Source organism: Dendronephthya gigantea, unplaced genomic scaffold (assembly GCF_004324835.1).
Source record: "Dendronephthya gigantea isolate DGI-Jeju-01 unplaced genomic scaffold, DenGig_1.0 000073F, whole genome shotgun sequence".
Taxonomy (NCBI): Eukaryota; Metazoa; Cnidaria; class Anthozoa; order Malacalcyonacea; family Nephtheidae; genus Dendronephthya; species Dendronephthya gigantea.
The window spans coordinates 25,525-46,863 of NW_021163083.1; the positions used below are offsets into that span (position 1 = coordinate 25,525).

The following is a 21,339-nucleotide window of genomic DNA, read 5'->3' on the forward strand; positions in this document are numbered from 1 at the left end:
ATTTAAATATAAATATTACCTAAGATTTATTGACAACAACTTGGATTTTTCACGATGGCGGAGAAAAAACAGGTTGGAATTCAAGGGATTTTGAAGTTAGGCACACGACCACAGTGTGAAATAGTGGGAAAACACGATCAAACTATTGATTTGGAACCTGAAGGCATGAGTACTCGTGTTTACGTTGGCGATTGTACAAATTGTCAGTTTGTTTTGAAGAAGAAAGCGGCAAATGTTTTGATCGAAAAATGTCAAGATCTGGTTCTAACTATGTCTGCTGAGCTCGTATCTGGAACTCTAGAAATTGTGAAAAGTTCGAAGATTTCGATTAAAATCAGCCCCAACATAAAGGTAAGCAATAATTGAGTGTTGTTTTCAAATAATATAACTGTATTCTTTATAACAGCAGGAAGCAGAACAAGACTTGTACAAATAAATTAACTCAAAATCTCTCAGATAAACCTATGAATGTAGTATTTAATTTTTGCTCATATTATTGCTAATATTTAATGATTTTACTCATCTGTGCAAAAGTTTTGTATAAAACTTGCAATGCATTTTATTGCTTTTTTTTTAAATTTAAATACCTGTAAATCTTAGTGGATTTCAGGCCATTCATATTTAATTTCACCTCATCGCATGCTGAATGAAGCACTAATTTAAATTTTCATTCTAGATTCCAACAATAACAGCTGACAGCACAACAGGACTTCAAGTAATTTTGTTGGAAAATGAAGAACAATTGGGGAGCTTATATTTCCACGAATCATCAGATTTAGCCATCACAGTGCAGGGTGTGGCGTTGAGAAGAAAGAGTATGCAGTCAACCCAGTTGCAGATGCCTCAGGCAACCGTCAATTTATTGCACACTGGGTACAGAGTGATGGCAGTGTTCAGTTGAAAACTGAAAGAGTTGTTCGCGAAGGTGTTTTCCCCCATGCAGAAGAAGAGTTGAAGGCAGGCCCATGAAAGAGATCGTCAAAATGCTGAGAAAGCATTCAAATTTCTTGAGAAAGAATACATGAAATCTAAGAAAAAATAATATGAACAACAAATGTCCTTTTATACTTTTATATTTTGATACTTGTTGTAAAATTAATGTACTGGCAATTAATTTGTAAACTTTCAAAATGTAAACTTTTCATTGTATCTGATGAAAAACACGAAATCAAATGCAAAAACACGAAAGCGAGGCAAATGTTACACAGAAATCTGAATACGACGGAGCATCTTGCCGTGACGTCACGATTAATAATCGCTTAAAACTCTAAACGATGGTCGACAGTTAACAGCAAAGAAGGATGAGCGAATTTCACTTTTCTTCTCTTCTGAAAGCCTTCGTACAATCGCATTTGTTGTTTGGGATCTATCAGTGTTTAAACGGGTAAAATTTCAAATTGGTGCTTTAACGGAATATTTGAGATATTGTACCTTTCTACTAGTAGCATCAAGTGTGGTATAACAACTGTCTAAAATAGACAAAACACTTCTCTTGAGAAAGAGAAGTAGAAAGGTACAATATAACCAGGGAGCAGCCTTGCAGCGTCTTCAAAAACTTAGCATCAAATGTGGTATAACAAGTAACAACTGCCTAAAATAGACAAAACACTTCCCTTGAGAAGGCAATTGTTATACCACATTTAATGCTAAGTTGTTTGAAGACGCTGGCACGCTGCTCCCTGGTTATATTGTGCCTTTCTACTAGTACTAGGTTTGACTGATCAACCAGCGAAAATTCAAACCGCAGCATTCCATAACAAAGACAACTCAAGTTGAATAGGCGATAACTTTACGGAGGCGAGCCCTTTTACTAAACAGTTATATATTCAGGTGAAGTCCGTTAGGCGAATTTATTCTATTTATTTATTGAGTTGGCGCAAACTAGTAAATTCGTAAAATATACTGATATTACTGTTTAGTATAAACTGATTAGTGACTGCCTTGGTACAGTTCATGCAGACTGCACTCGCAAAGTTAAAGGATTTTTTACGTTTTCGAGACAGTTCAGTCTTGTTTATTGATTTTTGAAGCAAATTCCTCAAACTACAGTAGTCCCTCGCTAACTCGAACTCGCTTAACTCGAACTCAGTCTCACTAACTCGAACTAAATCCAATTCCCCTTTGCCTTTGGATTTGGTAATGTTCTTTACAGTTATTTACTCCGCTTAACTCGAACTCGCTTAACTCGAACTTCTCACTAACTCGAACTAAATCCAATTCCCCTTTGCCTTTGGATTTGGTAATGTTCCGGCTTTACAGTTATTTACTCCGCTTAACTCGAACTTCTCACTAACTCGAACTAAATCCAATTCCCCTTTGCCTTTGGATTTGGTAATGTTCTTTACAGTTATTTACTCCGCTTAACTCGAACTCGCTTAACTCGAACTCCTCGCTAATTCGAACAAATTTTGTTTTCCCTTGGTCGAATATATCCGCTTAACTCGAACTTTGGTTTCGAATCATAGATCAGCAAACCTCAAAATGTGAGAAGATAGCATTTTAAAAACTTGAAACTATAATGTTCGCCAATACACCGTATTGAAGAAATACCGGCACCGCGTATATACATTACTATAGGAACTATCAAAGTAAAAACAATTTAATCGGTGTATAATTGCATAAATGATTATAAATTTTAAAACATTAACTTCAGTTAACTTTAATGTCCAGGGGCCGGTTGTATCAAGCCCGTTTAGCTTAAACGGTGGATAAGTCAAAATTAAATAACACTCTAACAACTCTCTTGAGTGAGTCAACTTGAATATTATGCACTGAATATGTAGTTGTAAACAGTATCTTTGTATTAAGGTTAAAAACATTTAGTTTGCTTCTTGAATAAAATGATAGACTTGCTTTCTATTTTGAACTTAACCACCGTTTAAGCTAAACGGGCTTGATACAACCGGCCCCAGCTAACTTTTATGGTGTCGCTAATTAAAAAATCAGTATTTCATTATTATATCAAGCAGGACTTTTTAAGGCTGCTTTCCACTGTCCGCGTTTTAGCACGTACGTACACGCACGTAAAAGTTTTAAATTTTTATTATTTAACATCTAGGTCAGCAAATACATATATACTAAACTATGCGGAAAACTAAGTTCTTTCGATTTATTCACTTCGTTTTTTTAAAGATAGCTTATATAAGCATTTAGACTTTTATGTGCGTGTACGTGCGTATGAAAAACGCAACAGTGGAAAAAAACAGCCCTTGGCAAATAAACGAATGAACGGCGACAATCCAATATACGTTGAAATATAAACGTAATTTAACACCAACCCCGGTTAACTCGAACAATTTTTCTTTTTCCCTTGGGAGTTTGAGTTTGCGGGGGAATACTGCACGTGTATACCTATATGGACATTAAGTTTTTTTACGTCTGCAGACTGGAATTTGAAAAAGCACACTATCTCACACACTATCCGAGAGGCCTGTTGTCAAACAGCGTCCGGTCTTGTGGGCGGCATTTTTGTGGTTTGTTTTAGAAATCGTATTCTTAGCTTATTGAAGTCAGAAAATTTTCCTATGAAAATTGAAGCCTGAAATAAAGTGAACTAAGCGTCAGGATTTACTTTGCTTATATATAGAAATGCAGTTTGAAGTTTTCCCTCCGCTTGCACTTAGATTTTTGCCGCAGACTTCAATCCTTTTGTCTTTAAAATTAATCGGCCGGCGGTGCTCTCAAAAGTTTACAATATCCTCATGAATCCGTTTCAGCAAAAGTTTGAGTTTTACATCCGTTTAAGGTTTCTCATGTGACATATATAGAGTGGTATTAGGATATATAATGTAAGTAGGTTGTGAAGCCCTTCAGAAAAGAAGGGAATTGAAGAAATAAAGAGGTCTTAAAATAACAAAGAGCTAAGCTAAGTACCTATATGCAAGGTATGTTTCCACGTCTGCATGTATTTCATATTTTCAGGTCTTTATATTTGATTGTTTTTCAAGGATCTAACATTCAATGTTCAGTCCGCAAAATATCTGCATAACTATAAAACTATACTAAAATAATAGACATTGGTTTTAGCCGTATGCAAAGGAACGATTAATATATTTGTTCATTAAACATGCACTTTTCCAGATGGCAACGAAACCACGGTTCGTGTATTTGCTCCTTTACTGCTTACTGTTGACGCCCATCGTTCAAGGTAGCACGCTTACTCAATGCTTTAGAGCTTGCAAGGGAGGAAAAAAGGCAATTCAAAAGTTCTGTAGATGGCTGAAGATTATTGGGTCTACTCCTTATGTCAGAGCAATCTGCTGGTCAAATCAGTTTGCTGGAGAAGTCGCGTGCAAAGGATTCTGTTATCGTTTTTTTTCCAAGTGATGTTTCTTACTCTCGGATTGGAAAATTGGCGACCTCGTTGGCGAATATAAGAATGTAGTTCAAGGGATATGAATTTATACTTCTCGTTGATTACTGTGTTAGCATGTATGTTATAATCTAATTAATTGTATTTTCGACGTAACACAACTTAAATAAATCTCAGGAAAGCATTATTTACTGAAAATTTCTTGAGTGAACGGCCGGCTTCAATTGAAGAATGTGTGTTGCATTGTCCAGTGTTAAAAAAAGCTTCTATATACGCGATTGACTTATGTACCACACCGTGGAGTTGCTGCTCAAAAGGTGTGGTTTTGCAACCTTCAGTAGTTTCTTTTCCTTGAGTAGTTGTGTTTAACTCCTTCCGAAAGTGTCTCTTGATCAGTGTCTCTTGCAAGCCTGTTCCACAAACTTCGTTTAAATGATATACTAATGGAACAAAGTCAAACCGGCATAAGTTTTCCGTTTTCTTAAGATGTTTCCCCGAGAAATTCCCGGAATTCAGTTCTTATGTTAATACAATAGCATTTTTCATAAATTTATTTTGTTAAGTAACTAATACAGACAAACTTAGCATAAACGTTTCATGCAATGACACGCGCAATGGCTTGAACCTCTTCGCTGTTTCAATCAATCTATTTCAGTATTCAATAGTTTTCATCATCACGAACGATATGCATAAGTTCGCTATCCTGGTTATCACCAGTTATAATAAATGCTCAGAAAGTATCCTCTAAAGAAAAAAGCAATACTTGATTACGTTTGAAAATATTTGCGAAATTTTTTACTGGGAAAAAGGAAGACGTCCAATTGACATTCGATACAAGATAAACTCGCCAATCGTTTGTAATTGATATGCTGTCTGTTTGGGATCATCGCACTATGCTCACTTGCCCTTGGCCTTTTGACTTTGAAACCTTGAGCAAGAGCAACAACATATTGCAGAGCTAAAATATCTCCAGAGTTTTATTCAAAGTAATAAAGAGATACGTTACAATATTATCACGAGAAATATCGGTTTCTAGAGCTGAGAGGTCTGACCAAATGGATGCAGCTGTGTTTGTCAACTCAGTCAGAACGGTCTGGGCGAAATTGCCTGCTGGAGTGTAATCTGAACTCATGCATGTGCTGGGCTTCTGGAGTACCGAAGACAAAACTCATGCTTATAATATCATTAATGAGCAAGTCCGGAAATATTAAGACTAGTTCTCATTGTTGAATGAGCATTATTATGTATCTTTGTTACACAAGTTATTAAAATATTTATCATTTAAATCAAAAGTACGGAGTTAGGAGTGGAATGACCACCCCCGCCGATCTGCATTCAAAGTGCATCACAAAAACATCTCTGACAACATCTTCCCAATTTCTATTTTCAGTAGCTTCTTGTCATAATTGCCTAAAATAACTTATATTCGGTCACTTACAAAGGTCAATTTGTTTTTGTGCCATCTTTATTCTTATTGAATGCATCCTTCCTGCTGCTGTAGAACGTCACTTTCAGTTTGGCTTCCGAAAGTTGCAAGTTGAGTGCATAATTGACTTTTTAATATTCATGTCTTAAACAATTTAAACAAAATTATGTGGGAAATTTAGGATCAAATGCATTAACCGAAGATAAGATCTGGCATGTAATCTCCTCTTCTTCTCCAATCGCCACATGATCAGATCGATTTCATAGTAGAAATTTGCTTTGCATGAGAGGGGGCACGGTGTGACAATGAGTCATTTGTATTTCGAAGGCTTGCTATCAGAAGATATTAGGTTTACATTATCCGTACAGGATCATATTAGTCAATTTCTGTCAGCACATCTGCATCACGTCACCACGTCTATCCTCAGATCATAATAATAAGTCGAGATTAGAGGCGCTGGAAGTGGAAACGGTGAGAAAACAACTTGAAAAACGGCGAATATCTTCTGCACATCTTTAGTCTCATGGGCATTTTTGTTTAGTTTTATACTAGGTTACTTGTAGCTGATGTAGTTGGACAATGGACATTGATTCAAATCATTCAATCATTTTCTCAAATCATTTAACGACAACAATGCAACAAAACCATCTGTCGTGTCGTGGGGTTGCAGGACACCACATGCAGGAGATTGCGTGTGTATCTTCACATCAATATGTGTCCAACTGAATTCTTAGAATTACCTACAATTTTCCAAAGCATTAGAGTTGATATGAAACAGTCTATCACCTAATCTTGAAGTAAAAACGTAAGGAATCCATTCATACTGCCATTAGTCCTTGGACCACTCATGCCGGCCTGGAATTCCATAATCTTCCTATGCCATTCTGGAAATTCATAAATGATTTATTCTGTATGTATAACTCCACTAATCTGTCACCAATCATGAACGTTGAATTAAATTAACTACAATTTATTTTCTTAAACCTTAATCCCATCTCTTCATTCTATGGAAACTCATTTATAGCCAATGAAGTCAAATTATCACCTGCAGTATTTAGTATACTTTCTTGGTTATCGTTGTGGGAAGAACGTTCCTTGCTCGGTAATTACCCGAAAACCATTTTAACTTTGTCATTTGGAAAGCTTGGTTGAAGCAAAATAGTATTTATCCCATATGCTTTCTGTCAGATTTTGTACAACGATACGAATGGTGTGAATCCGCGTTTTAAAGCGTCGCTTCACCAGGTCCAGAGACCAGCATGATACCATTAGCCTAAACACCGGAATCCCCTGGAATACCTTCAGGCATTCTCGATTGACTGGCTTGCACATGCGAGATTATCTTTCCCATCTGTGCTTGATATGCCCGTGCGGCGCTTGGCACCTCTGATATTGAGCAATAGCTGTATCACTGCGTCCTAATTTCATCCCGAAGACGAGTCTGATCAGCGCACGGAAGAACGCCTTCAATTCTAATTTACATTGCGGCATTTAAGCGTCTTTCACAGCTGTCTTTGTTGATTGGATAAATAATACCGTTCAAACGTAGGCAGCATATCGGGTTAGCGACAGGTCGGCGAAACGGTCTGCTACAGGCAAACACACGAGCATTTGTGGTTAAGATAAATTATTGCCCAAATGAATTATAGAACAATCCAACATCGCGAGGACGAATTATTGTTGGCAAACAGCAGCAAAGACAAAGGCAAAGAGGATTTAGTTGAGAAGTCGAGCAAGTCTGACGACGATGCGACGAGAGTAGCGGAGAAGGAGAAGCTTATAAACAATATAGAGTCGGAACACGCAACTTTCCACAAAGACCAACCGAAATCAGCTAAATCTGGCGATACTAACCAGAACACAAGTTACCTAAGCAGCGATCTCAGCCAGATTCGAGACCCATATGCGAGTGCAGCATCCAATAAGTGGATTTCGTTCGACGAAACAAGCACAAGTCAAAATATTGAATATACAAAAAGTGAAGTCCCGGCGCCCGAACAAAACGCCTCTACAGCAAACAATAGCATCTTGGGGCCACTTTTCAGCGAAAGCGATTGGGTGAGATTCGAAAGCACACGAGGGAATGATGCTATCGGTACAATTCACACGACTTCGTCGAGAGATGATACTGTAAGTCATGCCTCGAGGGAAATTGCGACTCATGAATCCGAAGGTAATTTGGGACTTCAGGATACGACAACAAACCCCTTCAGCAACTCAGAACTCGATCGCATTAGTTCATTTTCAAAATTGCCTAAGAATTCAAATGGCATTCCTATTAAATCCACGCTATCTTCCAATGAAACATCTGGAGATCCAAATGGAACCCATGTTGTTAATAATGGCGATGTTGACAGAGCAACGTCAGGGGAGTCAGATGAAGATGTTCTAAATTCACCTCTACCAGCATACCCTGTGAAAACCACAAGTACATCATGGTCTATGCTACTTCGCTATCCAGACACAAAGCGGCGGATCCGAGGTAGGGAATGGCGTCCTGTTATCGTCAAACTCAGTGGATCAATCCTACAGGTTTACAATGAGCATGATCCTTCAGGACCATTCCGAGAAGTTTCCTTGCAGTGTTTCTATGACCTAACCAAACCCAAGCTTCAGCAATATCAACGCAACAAGATGCACACCATTAAGATTGTTTATGTTAAATACAAAGAAACGAATAAGCTGATTTCTAAGAAAAATGTGCAGTATATTGCAAGGACCACACCTATACTGAAGATAGCCTCACCTAATCACACAGTTATCCAAGAGTTCACTGAAGTTGTACGACATGCCATGAGATCCTTGCCAATATTCAGAGATCGAGGGATCAGCCATAACACAGAGGCTGTGTATATAAATGTTCATGATACATGCACGGCTCTCATAGATGCAACTGGTTCTGTCCTGATGCTCGGAATCCTGGTACGGATATACCTCAGGGCCTTCATAAGTGGTGATGCTGAGTGCGAGTTGGTGTTGAACGACATCCACATGAAATCCAAAGAAGAAACAAGGCTCCGAGATGAATTGATGCCACAAAGAGTCCACAAATGGATCAAGTTGGAGGAATGTGATTTCCACAGCACTGTCAATTCCGGCATCTACAACCAGAATCGCTCTATCATGCTGCACCCCCTAGATTCCTGCACCTTTGAAGTGATGCAGTTCCGAGTTCGACCTGTAAAACCCCTTCCACTACTTGCGAAGTGCGAAATGGTTATCGACACACATGGCAGGGTAGAGTTGCATGCAGAGGTGAAGCTCTGCAGTGATCCTAAACTGGCGAGGTACGAGAGGAAGAATATTTGTCTATACTTTGCAATACCAGATGCATGGATGCAGTTATTCATGAAGGAAAATCGATTCTGGGGTGAGAAGAGCATCACCTCAACCAATTCCCAGAAAGCCATCAAGATGAGAAACAGGAAGAATCGACCACTAACTACCATTGAGGTCTCAACAGGTTCTGCAAGATACGAGCCTGAGTATAGATCAATTGTTTGGCGAATTGACAGCCTTCCTCTCCTGAATACCACAGCCCCAGCTGATTCAACTCATGACTTCCTCTGCCATATACAAACTATGGACTCTTCTGGTTTACCTGAGACTATAAGCCTGCATGTGTCATGGAGTATGAAGTTCCTTATACGGTTGCATCAGATACGAATGTGGTGAATTTCAAAGTTTTAGACAAGAAAATTAACACGAAAGAGGTGTCCTACCATACCTATTATACCTATGATATACAGATGGATATGCGAAGCCTTAATGGTGGGATTCATCATGACAGATGATACCTTATCAAGCCTGGACAATGACTATCAGATGGTAAGTTTTTATGACAAAAGTATTGATAATTGTAGATTATACAAGGGCTGCTTGCAGCCTGCAGTGTAATATTAATTATACGAGAAATACGAGGCGAGATTTAACAATGCAATGTCCTTTATTCACTCCTTAATTAAGGAGTGAATAAAGGACATTGCATTGGTAAATTGAGCCGAGTATTTTGAAGTATAATTCTACCTTATTATGACTGACCTGGGCAATCAGAGATTCTGTGACCACTGCAGTAAAATAGCTCCTTGTTTACCCCTTCCTCAATAGCACTTATGAGTGAGCTTCCTTTATGCTAATGTCTTCACCACCAAGCCTCACTTTAATGAAATACATTCTCCTTACATCAAAGTGAGACTTGGTGGAAAAGATCAAGGGAAAACCCAGAGAATACTATAGTTTACCACTGCCTCTAATTCATAAATTTTGTTACCTAATCCATTAACATACTGAGTGTGGTTTAAAATGCTTTCTTCAACTTATAATGAGAACAGTTTCAAATTAATAGAGCTATATATATATCCTGTATATTTTTTTGCCATATGTTGTGGGAGAAGTTTGCCAGACAAATTATTTATGTTTAATCCTCCTAAAACCAGAATATTTAATCCTTTTTTATCACAAAAAGTGTTATCATTAAAATTTCATCTGTTCCTCTTTGGAGTACCTACCATATTCAACTTTATAGTTCAACCATTAATCATGAAAAATTACTAAATAAGTGGTTGGCAATATCTCAATACGATTTATGTTTTGAGTGTTGCCAAAGTCATGAGAGACAATGTCAATGTGGTTCTATAACTATTAAAATCCACCCGGCTGGCATTTTAATAGGGTCATGAATAAACATTCCATTTCATCCTCAGAGATGATTTATTTCTTTGATTAATTAATCTTTATCTAATGTACATCTGTATATTAGAGTAAATTATCATTTGCGAACAACTCTTCCAAAACCGACGTAATATCACATCATGTGAAGCCCATGGCATGCTTGCATTAATTATTCAAGCCGAAAAACCGATAAACAATGTGTGAGAAGTATTGACTATTGTTTCGTCTATAACTAAAATGCGTCAAAGCTTTGGAAATTCATTCAATTTTAGCGATAATTTCTTTTTTTTGTCAATTTTTTTTTGTCAATTCATAAATCAAAAATGCCACAAACACTTATGAAGTCTCTAATTATGGAACGATTTGTCGTTATTTGACTCTCTTAGTCACGTTCACCCATGCACCTTTCAATCCCTTTCAAATCACCTCGATGCTCGATTAATTTCCTTTTCTGCCCTTGAAGGCTATGCACAAATTGCTCAACTAAATCATGAACGATAGCCAGCTCAGTTGAAGCATTAGAAAATCTCTCTGCTGAGAAAATAATACAAGAACTGAATGTGAAGACCATGGTTCGATTGTGAATTATGACCTCGGACATTGAAAAATAGAACTTAGAGTGAAGACTGGTTATGCTAACGCAATATTGAATGTTTTAAAAAAATTCTCGGTTGCCTTAAGAACGGTGAGAGTGCTGACAGTTCGACGCTAATTTTAAAAAAGTATTACAAGTGCCACTTGATATTGGTAAATGAAGGCATTTATCACCAAGTCGTGGACTGTCCACAATTACCACTGTTGTTTTGGTTAAAACTTAGTAGTGTGTGTCAGTGTGTCACCGCACTCCATAGTATTATTGATAAATTTTGCCTAGGTCCTCGATCAAGTCCATTCTTATCTGTGAAGTATGTTCTTTTCCCTAGCAAAAACTAATTTAGAAACTCATTAGACATCTCCTCAAATCACACGACAACAAAGTCAGTCCTCGGATCATTTATTATGATCTCTGCTATTGTCTTCTTTATTTTAAGTTTTATTTTAGTGTGATTACTAAAGCAGGGCAAGCCAGGGTTTGCTTAGTCTTAGAGTAATATTTTTTCCATTCAAATATCGCCATCTGGCGTGTGTGGTCGGATTCATTCAATTCATGTCAAGACGGGTACAGCGACCCAGTGATTTCGATGATAAAAAAATTAGACATCCGGTAGAATATGAAGTTGCAAACACCACATTTCTCCCATCAGTCGTTCCTTTACCACAACTTGCTCGCAATTCTTGGATTACTAGTTGTTAGCAAATAGTTAACTAAAGCTAAAACAACATTTGTTGTCAACATTAAACAGGAAATCGAGTTCTTCCCATCTTTAATGACCCTGTACGGCCTCATGAACTGTTTTGCAAAAATGACTGATATTTTGGGCGAACGAGATAATTATCAGATTGGAATTTACATATTTTAATTAAAAAAAAATAATTGAATAAGTCATAGATTTCCCCAACGGTAATAAATTAGTTTTCAATACGAAATACTAAAGCGGGTAAAGCGGGTATAAACAGCAGCGAGACCAGACAAAAGCATCCGTCTTTGCGCTCTCCGAAACAAAGTGACAATCCTTTCAAGTCGTGGTCGTTTTCGATACATACCAGCGTCATTATCACAATGTTACCTGGTATTGACTATTGATTAATCTTCGTGGAATAGTGTACCAGAACGTATGCCTATCCCTGGGTTTATTTACCTCTAAACAAATAAGATTTGGAGCTGATTGATCCGTAACCAGCCGACACCGAGGTCATGCTAACCGGCTTTAAAACTTGGATTGAACCGGTTTGAACTAGAAGACGAATAATCTGAAAGCTCATTGTCTTGCAGGTCGTAATCAGTTTGTAGCCATTCCATCATTTTTTTTATTATCAGCATTTAATTGGTGTAGGCTTTCTCCCAGGGTTTATTGTATTTACTGACGCCATCGCCTGTTCCATTGTCTGTTCCCGACGCTATCGTTAAAGGATTATCAGGTCGTTGCTAATATTTGCACTCGCGCTGTTTTAATAGTTTTTAATTACATCTTCTTCGGGGCTTCCGAAGTTTGTTTAGCGTATATTGACGGCTCGTAGTGTCAAAATTGTTAAATGTAAATTTTATTAGCAGAAATAGAGATTCCTAATATTGCCTCGGTGTTTCTATAGCAAAATAGACGAACCTAAATTAACGTGATTCCTACTTGATATTACTATATCAGTTCTAAGTATATAACCAATATATTTCTATAGTTTATCATCTTCTATTGATCTTCTCTCACTAAACAAAAGAAATAATAGAATAAAACATTTTGTACAGTATAGCTCTATAAGTTCGAAACTGTTCTTCCTCTAGGCCCGGTAAAGATCACGTTTAATCAGTTCGTTGTTACTGTAAGATGAACTACCCCTTCAAACATATCTTGCCCCAGCTATGTTCTTCCCGTCCCCCCTCTCCCCAAAATCCGTGATATATATATATATATATAGTCGTCCTATATATAACACATTCGCATGATTTTAATATGTCATTTTTTTTTCATTCAACAGCATCTATTGAAAGTCGGCTTTGGTCATGTTTTGGATTTATGTATACAAAAACTGATTATGCAATTTCTGACTACCTCGTGACGCATGCAGAGCTATGAGATTGACCTGCTTACAGAGAGGTTATCAGAGATGACATATGCGATATTTATGCATGTTGTGCATGCATTTTGTGCAGAATTGGACGATACGCACATGCACACTTGGTATCGTAACCATGATTTCTTAAAGCTAAAATCATCATTTTACTCCATGTTTTTAAATTAAAGTACACCAGGTCAAATACACAACCTGCAGAGTCTTGGAGACACGAAATTTCCTGATTTTTTTGACTGCCAATTTTGGTGGTACATTGAAGAACGTATAGATACGATATTTGTGTTCTTTTGATTGTTGAAAAGTTTTAGTAAAATGCATAAAGTCATATAGAGATAATATATAAATATATAGTTAATATATCAAATCGTAAATTATTCTGTATTCATCTATTCTATTTTAAATGTATTGATCCTATGAATCTAAACTTAAGGTGGCTCCCTACAATTTTTTGAAATATTGAAAACTTGTGGTTTTGATTTAAAATTTTAGCACGAGATTTCTTGGTAAGGAAAAGAAATTTCCCAGATATATTAACCAACACTCTAACAGTCAGAAATTACCCATAATCATGACGTCTTTACCGTTGTTATGGTAACAATGGCGATTCAATATGGCCGACATTTTACCTATTCATGCATTTTACTCGAAAACAAGTTCGGTTACCCCAATTTTTTATTTCATAAAAAGTTTTCTTACAAAAAAATGGAAAATATGAACTAGTTAAAAAAAATTCTATGGAGCCAAAATTATTAAAAATGAAAAAACGTGATTTTTCGTTATAGAAATTTTTTGGCTCCATAGAGTTTTTTTAAACTTGCTCAAATTTCCCATTTTTTTGTAAGAAAACTTTTTATAAAATAAAAAATTAGGGTAACCGAACTTGTTTTCGAGTAAAATGCGTGAATAGGTAAAATGTCGGCCATATTGAATCGCCATTGTTACCATAACAACGGTGATGACGTCATGCTTATGGGCAATTTCTGACTGTTAGAATGTTGGTTAATATATATGGGAAATTTCTTATACTTACCAAGAAATCTCGTGCTAAAATTTTAAATCAAAACAACAAGATTTCAATATTCTTAAAACTGTAGGGAGCCACCTTAACTCCGATGTGCTGATTGAAGTCAGGGGAAATTTATATTAATTCAATCACAATAATTATGCATTCAAGCCTTGTTGTTGGTGGTGTAGATGGTTGTGGTAGAATTGGTGTGACTAGGAAATTTCAATATAGTACCCAATTCTTGGTATGACAATGAGAACATTGGAGGCGTTTCGATAATAGGTTCTTTTCAAGCAACTTTTTTCACTTGTCTTTCCCTTGAAAACGTTTCGATCAGCATTGAGTTCACTGTGGCAAACTAACCCAGCATAATATGTGTTCCCTGAGCGGTGCCAAACGACGCCAATTTTGTTTGGAGTGAGGAGCATGGTACTAGCCACAACGTTTGGGTAAGGTCGTTAGGCTTACATGAAGTGTTTCATTTTAGTCAACACTCAACATTCAAGATGGCGGCAGCTGGAGAGTGAGCGACTAGCGGCTAAATCGAGGAATGCACATTTGCCCGACGCCATCTTGAATCCGGCGCAAAGGACTGGAACTTAGTGTGATGTTCACTGGTGTGATGTCATTATATTTAGCATGTATGACGTAACCAAAACAAATACCCCGTGACCCCGGTTGCGGGAAATTAAAATATTCGCGGGAAATATTTTGATTTCAAGATCGAAGCTGTGCTTTGTAGTAAAATGTTGAATGTAATAAAATTTTGAAGTTAAATCTTGTCTGTTGTTTTGAGTTATTCGCCTGTGCAAATGCATTGCCAAATATAAAGAAATGTAGGCGATTTTTGCGTCAAATATGAGTGATATAGCGGTAAGCTAAATTTACCTTTACATATGTGCAGGGGCAAGGGCATAACTCGATCGTGCCTTGTAGTCTGTGACGCACTTCAGTTTATTGAAAGTATTTTCTTCACTGAAAGCAGTGAAATGCAGTCTTACAGGGACCGCGGAGCAGTTTTTGGATTGGGGGGGCTAGCGAAGCCGAAAGAGTGAACCCTCGGGGGGGGGACCATACTTATCTGTTTATATTTTTCTTGTAAATACCTTCAATGAAAACATTGTTCACCAACACGGATAGTGAACACATAATTATGATTACACAACTTACTATAAGGAGTTTTTATTCGTATAATTATGGCCATATAAAAATCGCTATAAAGGAATCACATGTATTTTGAAAATTATTGGGGGGGCTAAAGCCCCCCAGCCCCCCCCCCCCTCCGCGGTCCCTGTCTTAGCACACCCACGGCGCCCCTGCCCAATTTAGAGAGTCCCGTGCACCTACGGGGCTTCTTTTTTTTCTTTTTCATCCTCTTAACATTGGGCGAGAATGGACTGGGTTACTAGTTATTAAATAAAGTGAACTTCTTTCCGAAAAACTTTAGGTTTCATTTCTCCGTCAAAATTCAAGAGAATTTACGCCTCAGACAATAACAAACTACAGTAGAGGTCACGCATTTGAATGTACCATCCAACAAACAGCTGCGAAGCACTGGAACTCAGCAAAGGTTGTATGTTATTCGGAGTCTCAACAAATTTTAGATCCCCTTACTGTAAGATCACTTCCCTCAGAAGATCAATTATATTCATGGAAAGCAGACATAAACAACAATCGTGGAAAGACCAGACAATATATCGAGACATTTGGAGGAAGATTGGATGTCGATTGCATCGATGTTCTCTTAAGGCTACACACCGCCAAAAGTATTCAAGCAGCCGTACAGCAAGAGGTCAACTGGTTCTCCAAGTCGTACCACAAACCGCAGGGGGTAACTCGACATCCTCCAGCTTCTCTGATATCCAACTTTCAGAATGCTTTATTCCAACAGGTACGATGAAATATGCGAACAACACGGTATGACAGCAATGGAGTTATCATGATATGTGTCAACCGTTGGGTTTCGTCAGATCACATCGCATGGATGACGAAGATATTGACAGAGTCCCAGAGTGACACCTACTGTATATTCCTTAACGGTGCACTAAACACCGACCCTAACCTATCGGGATTTAGAAATGCAACGCGAACATGCCCTCAAAATTTCTCTTCGCACTTAACGTCGGCCGGATGAACGTGGTACTTTTCTTGGAACTGATGATCAAAGAGGCTGTCACTGGACACTTTGTCACGTTGACATCATGAAGAAGAGATTGTCTACGGGGATTCTCTTGCCTGGCCTATCCCGAGTGGTCTTCTGTGCAGGGTGGACAAGTACCTGAAAGTCGTTTGCAAAGATGACAACGTTTCTCATTACTCGGTGTTATGCTACATGATCCACGATCATTGCCCGATGTCTGGAATGCACCGCTGCGGAGTAACCTGTGCCACTTTTACCCCTTGCAAACATGTAGCATATCTGTGGAATTGTTGTGATGGTTATGGAGCAATAGCTTGTTACAACTTCGAATTTTTCGAGCATCTCTCTACGACACATACTTGTGGCAATGCAACTAACTTTCCACCAATATTTCTTCAGACTCCAACCAGATTTGGGAAGTACTTGCGTCTTGTCGTTGCATCTTGGTTTGCATGTAATTCTGTAACGTAGAATACGTTGTCCCTCTAATTTGGAAGCAGCAAACACCTGTGCCTTCTTTTTAAGTGGCTGTACAAAACATAAACGCAACGATCCCACAACAGCCAGCAGTTATGATCAACATGAAAACATCAAGAAGATTGGCCCAACCAGTTTAAAAGAAAATTGTGGTGTTCCAGTTGTTCAAATGACTGATGATGAGGATGATCACCCAGCTTTTCTGCTTAAAAGTGATCCGGAAAGTGGAGACGACTTTGTACCACCTAAAAAAAAAGGGTGCTTACAAAAAAAAGCACTTCAATGTCCTTTGCTTGATTCCATGTTCACGAGAAATTCACGCTTAACGCCACACTCAAAAGGCATACAAACGACAATCTGATGGTAACTGCCTTGTCATGACTGTGGATTTAAATGTCACAGATAGCAGAATGCGACACTTGGCAAGGCACACAATATTCTTTCAGATCTGAACAAATTTTGTTGGAAAACTGACGGTTAGTTTTTATGTTTTTATGATAAAACTTGATGTAGAAAGAGGATCAAAATTCAAAGTGCCTTGTCCAATTCAAACCTTTCAATATGTTATCAATAAAATATCTTATTTTCAATTCTAATTAGAATTTCTGGACTGGAAAGACAAAGTGGAAGAAAAAGAGATTTGCTCGTTCACAAAGAAGACCGGGACCAAAGGAAATGTGCAATATTATCAGTGCAACCGAGGAGGATTTTACACCCCCAGTGGTACTGGAAAAAGGCGAACTAAATCACAAGGTTGGATAAATTATAATTTCAGAAATTATTACAATAAATAATTTCAAAAAGAATTTCGTTATCACACAGCAGGCGAATTAGCTGTAGTTTTAATACGCCTTTATTTGACATACTGAAAGATTAGATAAGTATTAAATAATTAAATATCTTTAATGTACTTTAGGAAGCTGCAAGATACAAAAAAACTGTACATCGACGATTAGGGCTGAAATTACCACCGAAGGAAAAGTGAAAGCTGACATCTGCTATACGCACTACGGGCACGAGAGGGATCTACAACATACTTGGATAACCAAAAGTAAACGGCAAAAAATTGCGTCTTTGTTGAAACAAGGAGTCTCACGTGACAGAATACTAAATGACATTCGAGAGGAAGCCATGCAGCAGGAATCAGAATTTACGCGGTACCACCTAACTGCAAAAAAGGATCTTGCGAATATCATGTCATCTTTTGGTGTCAGCGAAGTACAAAGGCATCCCGATGATCAGGAGAGCGTTAGAGCGTGGATCGAACAGTGGAAAATGAGCGAAAGTAACCCAGTACTTTTCCATAAGTTTCAGGGTGAGTCTGCTCCAGACGGGTTTGACTTGACAAAAGACGACTTCATGGTTATCATACAGAGTCCGTTCCAGAAAGAGATGGCCCAAAAGTTTTCCAGTAAAGGCATCTGTGTTGACGCGACGCACGGAACTACTGGATACGACTTCCTCCTAACATCGCTTGTGGTGATTGATGAGTATGGAGAGGGATTTCCTATTGCCTGGTGTCTTTCAAACCACGAAGACTTCACCCATATGTGTATCTTCTATGAAATGATAAAGCGAAATTGCGGAGTCCTGACGCCAAGGTGGATTATGTCCGATTTAGCAAGCCAGTTCTACAATGCTTGGTTAGGTGTAATGGGTGGCAAGCCACTACGTCTTTTCTGCACCTGGCACGTGGATAAAGCATGGCAGACAGAGCTGCGAGCTAAAGTGAAGGATACAGGTACATCTTGATCTTCTTCATTGCTTAATGTCATACAGGCTTTTAATATCATGGAACTACCATGGACGGTCGTGTGTGCTGTAAGCCTCAGGCGGCTAGATGATCATTGTGATAATTACTTTCAATGCATTACGTACATAATCATCATGGTTATAATTTTAACTCATTTGCAAAAGGGAATGATGCAGATGAAGCTAGAACGCGTTTTGGCATGCAGTTGCGATATTTTACGCTACTTTAAACGATATATCTTGCGGACTAATTACTGTTTTAGTCAGTTCCATTCAGAGCTATAGCTTGAGTTGCCCAACCAACTAAATGCGAATAAAGTGCGCTTGAGAAAGAGTAAAATGCAGTACTAAAGTAGGGCAATGGGTGTATTTCGTGCTAAATGGTTGTATACTTTTTCCTCCAGTTGTAGCAGCAGATATATACAAGATGCTACGTACTGTTTTACAGCAAACCGATGTCACCTCCTTCCAAGATTACCTTTCCCAATTTTTGGAACGCCTGCCATCATTAAGCTTGGAATTCTGTCAATATTTTCAAAATGAATGGCTAGGCAGGGAAGAATCGTGGGCATATTGCTACAGGAAAGGGATGGGAATTAATACCAACATGCTGGTGGAGGCATTTCATCGTGTTTTCAAGTATAATTACCTGAAAGGGAAACACAACAGAAGAGTTGACAACTGCTTGTTCAACCTCCTGAAGTACACCCGAGATAAACTGTTTGAGAGGTTAATAAAACTGACAAAAGGAAAGAGCACTAACAAATTGAAGACCATACAAGATCGCCACAACAACAGCAAAGGATTGAAGATTGACAGTGTTCAATGCGTCGACGAATCAAAATGGCTGATAAAAAGTGAAAAAGGTTCCGACACATATACAGTCACCAAGCAACACCAGCATACATGCACAGACACATGTCAGTTACGATGCACAGAATGTAGCACTTCAGTGTGCATACACCAGTATACATGCACCTGTCATGATTATCTCATTCAGCACACCATATGCAAGCACATACACCTGTTGCAACACTTTTTATCTGTTGACACCAAACAGACAAATGATATTGCAAATGAAGTTTTGAACAGTTCGCAATCGCAAGATTTTGTACCTGAGGAATTGGGACTTTTAACATCACATCTCCACATGCAAAATAAGGTGTCAAATGATATTGCATCCCTTAAACAAGGCATCAAAAGGAAACTTCTTACATTGTCAGAACAAATTGAGTCATGTACCAACAAAGAAGCATTGCAACAGTTAGACAAACAAATCAATGCTGCACAGAACGTCTTTTCATCGCTGCAAAAGCATCCATGCCTCCATCACAAGATGCAACCAATATCTAACACACCAGCTAATAAAAATATTGAAAAGCAGAAAGGATTTCGATCAACCAAGAAAAAAGCCAAAACAACCAACAAATCTAGATTGACAAAACCAAGCAAAGAAGATATCCTTTCACTCTTTCCAAACACTAATGATCCTGATGATGGTATGTAATAATAATTACCTTTTGATGGGTTGTTTCACAAGCATTGTATGGCTTAATACAATATTACTGACAGTTAACAATATGAATATATAACTTTATTTTGTAGTTCAAGAGTTGCTTAGTTGCTTTGGTGTTTCAAACAAATTAATCAAGATGGTCATGGAGACAAACAAGCCTCTTTCAGAGAAAGACATCCACCTTGACAAAAAACATCCATCAGAAGAAGCATTGAATTTCAACATAATATCCATCAAACAGTACTTAGATCAAAAAGCATGGGAAAAAGTTGTCAACTCATGTATGTTACTCTACATACAAATCTAAATAACACTATTTAGTAATGGCCGGCCATTGTCAGTATAGTGTTAGTTATCATATTGCTGAATAACCAATTATTGCATGAATAATGAATAACCATTAAGCTACGTCAATTCAACTAATATATTGTTAACAAATTTTATTAGATAATTATTATTTTTTACAGTTCAGAAATTACAAGAAGAGTGGAGGTGCTCTACATGCAACAAAGCTAGCTGTGAAGATATGATAATGTGTGATTCATGTTCAACCTGGCACCACTGGTGAGATTGAGTTACATGCATCTGCAGTGATTGGCAACTTGCAGTTGGGACTTTACCATTATATTGGCAATCAAAGCTAATTAATTAAATTAAATTAATTTCATATTTTTAGTCATACAATTAGCTTTGCACACTATTTTTATTAATGTGGCCTAATGTTAACTCATCCCCACATTTTTTACCAATGCAAAGGTGATGGCATTCTACTAAAGAATTTGTAACCTATCTCAGTACAGCATTATTTTTTTTTGTCTTTGCTTAACTGCCTAGTTTAGGAGCACAAGGACACCCTCAGTTATGCCACCTTGGACCACCAGCCTGCCATTGACATAGATGCATTAATTTTTTACCTTTCAAACATCTAGGGAATGTGTAAAAATCAAAAGTGAACATGATGAATGGTATTGTCAAATATGTGAAAATCTAAATCAGGTAGGTAGTGCACATGCATATATTATATTTCAATGGTAATTAATGATTCTTCATCCACACAAAAGAAATCATAAGGTAGACAATTAGCATTAGGTTATACCTGAACAATTGGTAAATCAACAGTGTTGCCAAGCGGAGCTAGGGAATATGGGGACTGAATTGTTGATATATTATTAATCATTAAATCATCTTTTAATTAATGTAAATACATTAATTACAGTATTAAATATATAAATATTTTATGTTCAAATTTCAGGATATGTCATCCAACTAACAATATCGAATTGACAATTAGGGAGACAATTGTCAATCATTTTCACTTGGCATTCATGTTTATGTTATTGACAACTTTTATTATATTTGTAAAGTTGTATAT

General features: G+C 37.6%; 3 protein-coding genes across 4 annotated transcripts; all 3 read left to right on the forward strand.

The window, feature by feature from the left end:
• Nucleotides 1-29: 29 nt before the first annotated feature.
• On the forward strand, nucleotides 30-901 carry LOC114531563. The gene is made up of 2 exons (XM_028553175.1): nucleotides 30-351; nucleotides 677-901. Exons 1-2 carry the CDS (start codon nucleotides 55-57, stop codon nucleotides 899-901), a joined length of 522 nt encoding a protein of 173 aa, XP_028408976.1. The 5' UTR covers nucleotides 30-54.
• Nucleotides 902-7,053: 6,152 nt separating this feature from the next.
• On the forward strand, nucleotides 7,054-9,347 carry LOC114531565 (stonin-2-like; the record flags this gene model as incomplete). The annotated part of the gene is made up of 1 exon (XM_028553176.1): nucleotides 7,054-9,347. A coding segment is annotated over exon 1 (1,971 nt), but the record flags the coding sequence as incomplete, so codon positions are not given.
• Nucleotides 9,348-18,931: 9,584 nt separating this feature from the next.
• On the forward strand, nucleotides 18,932-21,319 carry LOC114531635. Of its 2 annotated transcripts, XM_028553251.1 has the most exons (5): nucleotides 18,932-19,950; nucleotides 20,057-20,248; nucleotides 20,435-20,531; nucleotides 20,897-20,963; nucleotides 21,220-21,319. In XM_028553251.1, the coding sequence occupies exons 1-5, from the start codon at nucleotides 19,041-19,043 to the stop codon at nucleotides 21,235-21,237; spliced, it is 1,284 nt and encodes a 427-aa protein (XP_028409052.1). In that variant the 5' UTR covers nucleotides 18,932-19,040; the 3' UTR covers nucleotides 21,238-21,319. The 2 variants fall into 2 exon arrangements, with proteins under 2 accessions (XP_028409052.1, XP_028409051.1); XM_028553250.1 differs by lacking the exon at nucleotides 21,220-21,319 and having other exon boundaries at nucleotides 20,897-21,032.
• Nucleotides 21,320-21,339: the final 20 nt, after the last annotated feature.